Genomic DNA, 12686 nt, shown 5'->3' with positions numbered 1-12686 from the left:
TATTTTCTAATCATTAATCACAATTCAAGTTGAAAATCGATAGCTAGTGCCCGTTTGACCACCTATCTCAAGAGTTCTTGTGATTTCTTGCTCCAGATTGTAAGAAAACTCAAACCCTAACTTTTTACATTAATTTTTTTGTTCTTATTGTCAAAATTATGGGTTTAGATAAGGTATATGATTAATTATTTAAGTATATATATAGTCATCATCAAGAAGGAAACACTTTTTTGAGGAAAATAAATTTTTTATTTTTATCTTTTCGTTTTTTTTTGAATTTTTTTCAAACATTAAGATCACATGAAAATATGAATGTTTAAAAAAGACACTTTGTAATGAATGTTATTATTTTGGCAAAAAAACGTCCGATGAAACAAATAATAACATGAATCATGAGTAATGATTTTAATTATATATTTTTTTTCAATGGGTTAAAAATTAGGTTTTGAAAATTAGGGTTCAGAATGTGTAAAGGGCCTAATTTCTAAACCCTAAATTAGGGTTCAGATGATGCATGTTATCCTTTATTTCTTCGAGCGTTTCCCGCCAAAATAATAAAATTGATCACAAAGTGCCTTTTTTAAATGTTCATATTTTTACGTGATCATCATGTTTGAAAAAAAATTCGAAAAAATAACAAAATAAATTTCTCCCCTCTCAAAAAAAGTGCTTCCATCTTGATTAAAACAATATATATATATATATATATATATATATATATATATATATATATATATATATATATATATATATATATATATATAGTAGAGGGATCAAATGAGAACTTTTTTGTGTGAGAACCCTGAGAACTCAAAAATACACTGAAATTCGAGCAAAAATGGGAAATTCGAGCAAAAAACTCCATATTCGAGCAAAAAATAGGATACGGACGATCAAAAAACCTGATAGTCGAGCAAAAATGGAGAAAGTCGAACAAAAAAAAAGAAGGACGAACAAAAATTTGATATTCGAACAAAAAATGTGTTCTACATTTTTGAAATTCGAACGCAAAAATGTAGAACATATAGGTAGTCGAACAAAAATTTTGATATTCGAACAAAAAATGGTTCTACATTTTTTTTTTCAAAAAAAATAATAAATAATTTTTTTTTTTGCTCGACTATGAAATTTTTGTTCGTCCGTGTTTTGTATTTTTGCTCGAATTCCTCTTTTTTTGCTCGAATTTAAGTGTATTTAGGTGTTTTTTAGAGTTCCTAGAGTTCTCACACTAAAAAAGTTCTCACTGAATCGTCTCCATATATATATATATATATATATATATATATATATATATATATATATATATATATATATATATTGGGAAAATTGATTCAAAATGCATCAAACTTTCATCAAAATCCTTTTGGATGCATTCAACTTTGTATTTTCTCTTATTGTGTGCATTCAACCTGCTATAACAGGTTACCTTCTAGGTCACCTTCTAGATATTTACATCTTTAGTCCCTCATATTTGTAAACTCTAATTTCATTAGTCCTTCAACTTAACCATCCTCTATACCCGACAACTTAACGCACGATTACATGATTAGGGAAACACATGCATTTACAAAAGGACTTCAAATGAATTAATAAGGAACTTGATCTCCGTTTAAAATAAACATATACAAATCGACCCATTCATAGTAAATGGTTCAAAATTGTAATATTTGCTAATAATAACGACGAGTTACCAAGGCTTTGTCGTAGAACTTGTGCACTGCATATCGCCCAATAAACCTATTACCGAGCTGTCAAGGGAGTGAAAGTGAATTATCGATTTTAAAACCCTTTTACATCGAAGTTGGTTCAAAATTATGTTTTGGACATACAAACCACAACCATCATGTTTATAGATGAGGCATGGAGCTGCTGGATAGAATCCTCATCGATTCTATATGTTTCAAGTTTTAATTTTAAGCTTCCTTAGTTAAAATCATTTACTCATGCTTCTTGCATTCTTTACATTTTGTTTTTGAACACGCACCACCTATGTCCTATAGGTTGTGTAACCAACTTCATTGATTCCTTATCACTTTCATCCCTTCATTAACCTATATCAAGAGCACAATAGTATGTAACATTCGCTTTCAGATAGCACTTAGCATAATAATTGTTTCAATAGTGAATTTCATGTTTTGTAACCAAACCCTTACAACACTGTTAACTTTTAAATCATTTACATTGTTAATGGTTTCATTGAAATTAATGTTCCCTTTAACTTAGTTGACCCCACACCATATAATGTATTATAAGAAACTTTCAAGCCATCCTCAAAAAATAAAGTACTCATCCTGCTTCGATTAGTCAATTGCATTTTATTGTGTCATAATATTTGAATATATACATATAAACAATACATGCACATGTAAGTAGGAAACAAGACTCATTTAAACCTCAACTATGGCAATAAACAATACTCTGTATACAACATCTATATATTTTCTTGGGTCCTAATCAATATATACTCAGACGCAAATATAAAGTTCATAATTGAACTTCGTTTGTTAATTACACAAATTATTCAACAACAAAATATTTAAACAAATCATGTTTTGGTATTTTAAAAACGAGTCTTGAACATAATTTGATTAAAGTGAGAAATTATGATCCATTTGGGTCATAATTGTCCATTTCGATCCTTTTACACTTTTTTTGAAATATTGAAGTTTCCAACAGGTTTATAAACTAATTTTAGAGTTCTAGGGTGATTTTGGGTCACTAGGGTACATTGGATAAGAATATGGGTCATTAACTAAATTTAAAGTTCTAAAGCATGGATGATAACTAACGGTCGTTATGTTGAGGGACTAACTGCGTCAAAAAGTTAATGTTAGTGACCTGTTACATGATGTATAGCAGGTTGAATGCATACAATAGGAGAAAATACAAAGTTGAATGCATACAATAAAACCCGCGAAAGTTGAATGCATACAAAAGGATTTTGATGAAAGTTCGATGCATTTTGAATCAATTTTCCCATATATCTATATAGGGTTGAGTTAAAATGTGAACTAGTAAATTTGTGAGAATCTCGAGAACTAGTATCAGCCGTTAGATTTATTAGATTAATGGATTGGATTAGATTTAGTATTAATTAATAAAATAAAATAATAGTATACTAGTTTAAGACCCGCGAATTCGCGGGATTATACATGAAAATTTGTTGTAATGGAGTAACGCGTTTTGAAGGAACTAAATGTATGTTTTATATAGTTACATGGTATGAAATGAACTTTCAACGGATAAAAAAAATATCACAATTTACCATATTTTTTGTCTCATTTTAATTATCTTTGTCTATCGTTTATGAGCCAAAGGATCCAGACATCAGGTAGCAATCTGACGTTACTTAATAGCGCAACTTAACTCTTCTTCCTTTGTCGCCTATATACATTCCCGATATCATGTCCTCAAAACCCTGTATCAGCATCCTTTATTAGACTTGGATGATTAGGAGGAAGTTAAGCATAGCATATACACACTACATAGCAGAAATTAAAAGAGAGTGGAAATATGGCAGTATAAACTTTCAAATCCATCATCTGAAATTAAAATTATCAATTAAGCACATAACTTTATACCATTAACAGATTCTGCGTCAGAATATGAAAATTAACCTGATGCGTTCATACAAAAGAAAGATACAAAAATCAAGTAACCTTGATATCAAAGTCCCAATCTAGGTATCAAATTAAGCTATATACATATCATAATATCCATCACACCTGATAAAAAAAAAATGTGTGAAACACACATTTTTATAATTTCTAAATCGCTGCTTCATAAATAGACGAAAATATTTCTAACTTCCTGATACTCTTTAAGCTTACCTAACTATGCGTAGAGGTTTCAAATCAGAAAAACTTAATTATGATAAAACAGTAATAGAGTTAACATAGTTAATTTGGCTTATGTTTTATCTCAAACACGTAAACATTTAGAGCATAGCAGGAAAGGTTTTGCGAATCAAATTCAGCCCTGTATAACCCATTTGGAGATGGTACTAACACTGACCAAGGCCACATCTAATCTAACATTATGTATAATCAAATAAAAAAAGAAGGTAAAGAAGGTGCGCTTACAGGCCACTTAAATATTACCGAAACATACAGTTACATCATCTCCACAACGAGGTTTTCTATGTGTAACCAAAAAATTCCAACATATACTTGGAAGGCACAAGAGAAATTGCAAGTCCATATGTGACATTTTACCTGCAATTAATAAATGAAGATATATCAGTATTTAGAAATCATCTAGTTGTTCTTAAGAAAAAGTTGCTAATGTGCTACTCAACTTAGCCCAAGCCGACAGAGAGCTGAAACACCTAGTTTCAGAAGAATGTGGATTTCCAAATAGGAGATGTTCACGTCAAATAAATTGAATACCATTAAACATAAATAGTTGAACCTTTTGTTACCAAATTTATATAATCCTGTTACATCTGATATATAACCAAATAGCATGTGAATCATATCATATTTTTATATGATTGATTAGACTAAAATTTTACACAATATCAATTTCATTTTGTAACAGTGGAAGTTTTAGAACCTGGATTGTACATACATATATAATTTGTAAAGAAACACGTCTAGAGTAAGTGTTGGAATCTCAAGAGTGAAATATGAATGGCATAATTAACGCAGGCCATAACAAATATAATTTACATAATAAAGTATAAACCTAATGTAGTTACCATGTTATATGACAAAATGAGATTAAAAAGGAAGAAAACACTTCAACAATAGATGGATGATTACTGTTTGGTGAGACCCTTTGTATTAACTTACAAATAAATCAGAAACCTGAAACAGTAGTAAATAAAAATGAATTTGAAAACAGTGAAAACCAAAACAGGTGTAGATATTTAAGATATGAAGATACCTCGGATAGGGTAAGCATATAGCATGCTATTGCGGATACGTCTATATATAAATGGTACCTACAAAAAAATGTTTAATGTTAGTAGTAAGTACATATTTAAGTATGACTATGATCGTGACTAATATGATAGCATGATCAATTATGATGATATAGTGTACCTTGATTCCACTTTATGCTGAGACTTTAATGAACGGTTCACCATTGAAAGGATCAAAAGCCATTTTTTGATTGCCAGATTTGATCCAATTTTCTGGATTGGGTTTTACTACATGAATCATATGGTTCACTTAGATGCTCGATCAGGACAAATTCGTCGAAGCTTCTCCTTAAAGTTTCGATACATACATGTAAACACTGGTAACCATATCAATAGTCATACAACATAAAATAACATAATTTATAATAACATTAAATACAGTCAAGTCACTAAAAATGTAGTCACCTTTACCATCAAGTTTGTCATACCCCACATCGGATCTCTTGTATTTCTCCACCAGCAAAACAACCTTCAGCAAACCAACATTGATTTTAGATCAAGATCCATAATATGCGTGCGATGTCTATAATTGATATTCTCAAATATACATATTAGTAACTAATATATAAGTAGAATTACCAATTATCATTAACTCATGAGTCATGATATACATGCAGTTTCCAACAAAAAATGAAAAGAAACAGGTATATGCAAGTTGCAACACTTGCACTTTCTATTGTACTTATATTAATATATTCATAACTACATTAATTCACTACATGTGGATATATAGTGGATTATAAGTTATTATGTAAAAGGGTTACTAACAATGGTTCATTTGACTTTTTTTTTTACAATTTAATCAGCAACCTATAATTCTTTTTTTTAAAAAGGTTGCCTGTGTTGAGAGGCTTTTCTAAATTTTTATTTTTTTTTTAAATTAAAGTTGTAACCCAAAGCACGGTTAGAGTCGTAACTTGCATGCTGCTTTAGATGTAAATTGAAAAACATAATGCTCCTAAATGTGTCTATCCCTTGTGTGAATTAATCTGCAAAAGAGAAAAAGTTGTATAAGAGTTTTACCCCAAGGCTCTCCAACAAGAACTTGATTAGACTACGGTCCTTGAAATTTGTATTGACATTACATCGAACACCTTGTATGCATTCAAAAAGCTTCAAAATATAAACATCAAATATAGAACTTGAAAAAATATTACTCCTATCAAACAATAATTAAGCAACCAAAATTCGTTTGTAAAACAAACACAAATCACATAAAGAAAAGGAAATTTTTGAATGTTTGATTACCTGGTTCAGTCGTAATTTTGATCTTCGGGTAACAGATAATTAGATAGATATTGATTGTCAGTGTAAGAAAAAGAATTCAGAATTCAGAAACCTAATTCAATCACCAAACATTTTAATGATCGGCGAGTGAAAAAAGATGGAGGAGAAAGGAAGCGGTTTATTTTATTGTTGTTTAGCCAAATTAGAGGCTTGTTCTCATTAACAATTTGTGGATTCATAAAGCCTGCAAACATAACATCTAAACGTATTCAACCCTAATTCAACCCTAATACCAAGAAATGAAATTGCCCATTACATTAAATTAGCAGGAATCGAATGAAATTAAGGGGATTTTGAATGCGGTTAATGGATATGACGGTTTTTAGTTTAAAGAGGAATTCGAAAGATGAATGGGGATGACGGTTTTTGGTTTTGAAATGGGGAAAGTAACTTGCAAGTCAGAAACTGATTTTAAGCAGTGATTGATTGATGGGCAGTATAGTAAAAGTATATTAATCTTGATAAGGAAGAGACAATTCTTAGTTAAGGTAAATGTTGACCATTAGATTTTGTTTGAAAAAGTTAATCTAATGGTGGAGAATGGCTATTGAATGGTTGACTTTGTAAATCTTAACTATTAAGAACTGTGCTTTAATATATAGAGGAGATTAACACGGGAAAGGGTAAATCTGGAAATAAATTAAGAGGCGGATGAGTTTTAAATTTTTTTAAAAAAATGAACATAACCGTATGAGGAGTTGAAAAAAAAAAGGATAGCGGTTTTCTACTTCAAAATCGAAGATGATAAAACCGCAATTGTTAACTGGAGTAGCATCAAAAACCTTCTATCGGTTAATAACCATTCAATTGCAGTTTTATGTAATTGATAATTTTACCTGCTACCAGATACGGAGCATTTCGAGCATTTCGATTAATACCAAGTCAACAAAAAAACGAACAAGAATCCGTTCTAGAATCAAGGTATTCTGATGTTAATTTTATAATCGCGGACTATAAATTTATTAATTAGTAGGCTGATTTTGATTTAATTATTGTTTTGTTAATTTTTTTTTGTGTGTGTGTGTGTGTGTGTGTGTGTGTAAAGGACATGGATGTTTCTGCGAGAAAATCACAAGGTGAACAAAACATTGCTGGTATGATTTATGTTGATGCATAATGTGTTTGCATGTCTGTTAATTTGTTAAATCTCACTGAGTAAGTTAACAGAGGGGTTTACATGAGATATGTTAAGTTGTTAACTTGTTTAGTTAGGAACCAATTTGTTGTACATATCAGTCGTTGTCATGGTGTTATTGTATTAAGTATAAAGTTTTGTTTTTGTTAATTGTAATGTGATATTTGTATATTGTGACTAGTAAATTATTCTTTGAAAGTTTGTTAACAAGTTATAATGGATTGTTTTGTCAATGGTTGTTTGTTATCTTTTTCACCTAAAATGATTAATAATAATAATGTGTGAATGTAGCCACATTTATTATTATGAATTATTGAATGTTGTGATATGTGTTATTTAATTTGTTACCATGTGAAAGTATGTTAATTTGTTATCATTGGATTGTTTTGCGGACGAGTTCCGAATATACAAACTTTTTAACAGGTTGCGAAAAAGTTATAATGGTAACAAGATGTTCCAAAAAGTATAATGTTTGGGTGGTTACTGAAATATATAGTTATCTATAATGCGTGTATGGTAGGATTACATTTAGGTTGTGTTAATTTTTTTTTTAAGTATCATTTTTTTGATGGATTGTGAAAGTGTTCAGTTGTGAAAATGTTAAATTGTGAAAGTGTTTACTTGAGATTACATGTACGTTTGTTAATAGTTTTATTTTTAATTAATTTTTTTTTTTAATTTCAATTTTTTTTTTCATTGTGTTAAAAATTATTTTGAAAGTTTTGCAACTGTGTAGCATAAGTTAATATGGTAAAATTTATGTAACAGTTGCTATGTAATGTAAATGTAACAGAAACTTTTTTGGTTAATAATATGTGAACATGTGTCTCAATGTGATTTTGTTAACATGTGTTTCGTTTATTTGTGTATGTGTTTAAAATGTTTCAAGATTTTAACATGTTTGGAATATGGAAATATGGTAACAAGATGTAACAATGACTTTATGTTCATATGTGAAAGAAGGATAAGATTACTAGTTTGGTTATACGTTATAATAGGTTCGAAAATATGTAGTATACTGTGATGTGAACATATGAACAATTACAAAGGTTGTTATAATGTTAACTTGTGAATACATATAATTTGCGTTAATTTTTTTTTAATATTAATTTTTTGCTTAATAAATTTTTTTCGCACAAATGTGAACATGGTTTGTATATGTTAATATGGTAACAAGATGTGATAGTAGCTGTATGTGCATGTCCTGTACGAAATGTAAAGAATGTATTCTGAATTGCTTTGTAACGTTTATGAAGAGTTTAATCTTGTAAATAGTTTGCAGGTTTGTAAGATTCCTGAATAAAAATAAATGTTCAACGAGTATATAAATGTTCACATTATTGTTTATATTTGATTATTAACAAAAGATGTGTTAAAGTTGATAACTTATAGAGATGCCTAATTTGTAGGTACGTATGTGAAGAACAAAAGTGTAAACCCCCCAAAAAAATGTACTGCATTAATTGAAGATGAAGATGCTGATAATAGTGTACCATTGATGACTTAAAGTGAAAGGAAGTGTAGAAGAAAAACGAACGAAAGTAACGATAATGGTGAGAATATGGAATTCTGGTCAGTTAGATTTAAAGTATTTTATGTAATTGTATTTTGTTAATATTAGGAATAATTATTAATGTTACTCATTTATTTTTGGATTGTGTGCATATTGTGAAAATTGTAAACATATATTGTGTTTCAGAAGGATGGCATGGTTAATGGGTCAATGTCACACATTGATTGTTTTAATCTATTTGTGGCTAATATCGAAGAAGTTGTAAGTGGAGATAGAAAGTTCAGGTCATTAAAAAACGTCGATTTGGTATGTTCATACAAAAGATTGTACGTATACGTCGTAAATATATCTGATAGAATAAGTGTGTAAAGACTAATTTGTTTTTGCAGGTCTTTTTCCCAGTAATACAAGGTAGCCATTTCTATCTTATATGTTTTGATATGAAGATAGGAAGAGTGATACTACTAGACAATATGATATATACGATTCCATTTGAAGGAAGATACGGCGAATTCCCGAACAAGCTTGTAAGTTTTAATGATATCTATTTCTTCTTTATGATTTATTTGTTTCTGATGTTATGGTTATCAAACTTGTAATGTGCGCAAAAAATGCAATGGTGTGTATGTTTATAGATTTGTAATGGACAGTCGATTTGTTATGTATGTAACAAATTATGAAATTTAGTAAGCATACTTGGAATAATGTAGGTTGTAAACAAGTTTATGATGAATTACATATGTTAACTTGTATTCATTAAACTTATTTTTGATTATTTTCCCAACCTAGAAATCTATTTTTGTGGAGTATCTCAAGTCTATTGGGAATGTGAAGGCTAATGATATTGAGGAAGCTGATTTTGAAGCACCTGAATTGAAGTGGGGCACGCGCAAAAATGTTGTAGATTGTGGCATATTTGTTATGCGCCACATGGAAACGTTCGCAGGAGGACACTTGAGTAGATGGGATTGTGATATTTGTGAGGAAAACCGAGCACAAAAGTTCATTTTGACAAAACTGAGGAAGAAATATGTGACAAAGTTATTGCTGTCCAACGAAAACAAACAAAAAACTAAGGTGCTATTGGATGCTAGAAGTTATGCAAATAGCCTCAAGGCTCTTGGGAGGGGATATTAAGTTTTGAGTAATGTTATTTTTTGATGGTACTGGAATATTAGTAGTTTTTTGTTTTTAAAGTCTGACTTTGGGGTGTAAGATGTTTGAGCCTGGTTTTATGAACTTATTTCATTTAGTGAATTAAATTTTATCATTATATGAGCATGGTTTACTTGTAGATTCCAAACATGATGATCATTTAAGTTGAACTGAGTTTTCGAACTCTGCACTGATAACATAAACATCTAAAAAACGCGACATGCTCAACTAGGAAAACACGTACATGTGTATTATTTGTTTGAAAATAAAAAAAATCAAATGTAGTAAACCTGCACAAGGTGTCAAAAGGAAGGAAAAATACCATCATGATCAAAATAAAACTTTTGGACAAGCTAATGTACATCTCATATCCTGGTAACATGATACATAATACAAATACAAAAAATACTATACCAAAACAAATAGTCATTAGTCTGTTTGCCACCATGATAATAATGCCATATTGAATACCACATGTTATCGTGGATCAAAACTCCATAGACCATAGAAGGAATCTTTGATTTAACATAATTGAAGTCTAGTAGGGACAGCAAATACCACCTAATTAACCATTTGTTATTATGCACCCCATCCCACCAGGAATACACACATTGTATAACACTAAAGAATGACCAACCTTGGTTTTGACGGCAAATGAGTTAAACCCACAAGATGCAGTTGCTGAACAAATTATGAATTACAACAACTAACAAGATAACATCAAATACGAATTGAGTTACAAACAAAATAATAGCAACTAACAAGATGCAGTTGCTGAACAAAGCAAATAAAAAAAATTACAGTATGGATGCTGATAATGCTAAAAACGAACATATATTTCATAGCATTATCCTTCAAGAAAGACAAGCTTTTAGTTGCAATTGTTCTATTTACAAGTGATATTCGTTTAAATAATAAAAGGTGAAGACAAAAGACAGATTAAACGAAATGAAGACGCAAACGACCAAAAAGTTAAAAAGTACAAAGTACAATCAAAATGGTTCAAATTATTGATGAGAAACGTCTAAAAATTACAAGAGTACGAGCCGCAAAACGCAAAGTACAAGATATTAAATAGTACGAAAGGACGTTCGAAAATTCGGAACCGGAACATGAACCAACTATCAACGCGTGACGCAACGGAGCTAAAATTACAAATCAACTATGCACATGAATATAATATAATATATATAATTATATAAAATATATATATATATATATATATATATATATATATATATATATATATATATATATATATATATATATATATATATATATATATATTATATATTAAATAAATATGTCGACAAGCTAAGAGCCAAAAAGTATGTGACCAGGAAATGACGCCCATGCGATCGCATGGCCAGAAGGCACAAAACTCATGCGACCGCATGAGTTACTGTAGCAGGCCACATTCTTTAAATACAACGAATTCTGGCCGAATTTTTACACATAATTTTCAATCTCTCTTACTCTCAAATATATTTATATTTTAATTTTAATTATAATTTTAATATTAAAGTTTAATAATAAGGTTATAGTGGCGAATGTTGTAAGTGTGTAAGTCGAAATTCTGTCCGTGTAACGCTACGCTATTATTAATCATTGTAAGTTACGTTCAACCTTTTTAAATTAATGTCTCGTAGCTAAGTTATTATTATGCTTATTTAAATCGAAGTAATCGTGATGTTGGGCTAAATATTAAAGACGGGGTAATTGGGCTTTGGACCATAATTGGGGTTTGAATAAAAGAACGACACTTGTGAAAATTAGACTATGGGCTATTAATGGGCTTTATATTAACTAAATGATACATCATTAATTTAATATATAGACTTATAATTTGATGTATTTATATATAACCACATACGCTTGACTGGGTACGGTGGGCGGGATATCTATAAATACCAATAATTATTCATTTGACCGGACACGGGAATGGATTAATAATCAATAGACTTGTTAAAACAGGGGTGGATTACATTCAAGGGTAATTGGTGTAATTGTTAACAAAGTAGTAAAACCTTGGACTACACGCAGTCGATAACCTGGTGTATTCATTAAACAAAGTATTAAGACCTTGTTACAGTTCGAATCCCCAATTAGTTGGAATATTTGACTTCAGGTATAAGGATAATTTGACGAAGACTCTCGCACTTTATATTTATGACTGATGGACTATTATTGTAATGCCCCGTCCTAATCCATTTGGACGAAGTCACCAACATCTGGTCCCATTGCGATGATCGACTCCAAGTAATGTCTTTAAAATGAGCAAATGCACAGCAGAAGATTTCTTTCATACCTGAGAATAAACATGCTTTTAAGTGTCAACCAAAAGGTTGGTGAGTTCATAAGTTTATCATAAACAATAAAATTCATCATTTTGATAGACCACAAGATTTAAATGCTGCATGGTACAAATGGGCCCGAATCCTATACCCACCTGTAATGTACATGCGATATCTTTTAAGTACAGTACACCTTTCTCGTGTACGAAATCATTTTTCATAAATCTTAGTAACCATATCTCGTGCACAAAAATAACATACACATAACCTGTGTATAAAATTATTCTCTCGATACATAACAGTCACTTTTCATTGCTTTCATAGCTTGGCTTGGTAACCGACCTTAACATATAATGCACATAATAATATCCCCAAAAC

General features: G+C 30.1%; 1 protein-coding gene and 1 long non-coding RNA gene across 3 annotated transcripts; one reads left to right on the top strand and one right to left on the bottom strand.

Moving 5' to 3' along the window:
* Positions 1-3854: 3854 nt before the first annotated feature.
* Positions 3855-6596, bottom strand: LOC139872900 (uncharacterized). Of its 2 annotated transcripts, XR_011767198.1 has the most exons (6): positions 6173-6596; positions 5948-6018; positions 5330-5393; positions 5046-5241; positions 4888-4945; positions 3855-4808 (listed from the first exon to the last, which is right to left on the bottom strand). It is a non-coding gene; the product is annotated as an uncharacterized lncRNA (long non-coding RNA). The 2 variants fall into 2 exon arrangements; XR_011767197.1 differs by having other exon boundaries at positions 3855-4945.
* Positions 6597-7252: 656 nt separating this feature from the next.
* On the top strand, positions 7253-9996 carry LOC139872671 (uncharacterized). The gene is made up of 5 exons (XM_071860601.1): positions 7253-7305; positions 8756-8899; positions 9046-9165; positions 9249-9386; positions 9649-9996. The coding sequence occupies exons 2-5, from the start codon at positions 8897-8899 to the stop codon at positions 9994-9996; spliced, it is 609 nt and encodes a 202-aa protein (XP_071716702.1). The 5' UTR covers positions 7253-7305; positions 8756-8896.
* Positions 9997-12686: the final 2690 nt, after the last annotated feature.

Source organism: Rutidosis leptorrhynchoides, chromosome 10 (assembly GCF_046630445.1).
Source record: "Rutidosis leptorrhynchoides isolate AG116_Rl617_1_P2 chromosome 10, CSIRO_AGI_Rlap_v1, whole genome shotgun sequence".
Classification (NCBI taxonomy): domain Eukaryota; kingdom Viridiplantae; phylum Streptophyta; class Magnoliopsida; order Asterales; family Asteraceae; genus Rutidosis; species Rutidosis leptorrhynchoides.
Note: the sequence above shows the minus strand (reverse complement) of the source record. Positions and strands in the feature narration are given on the sequence as shown.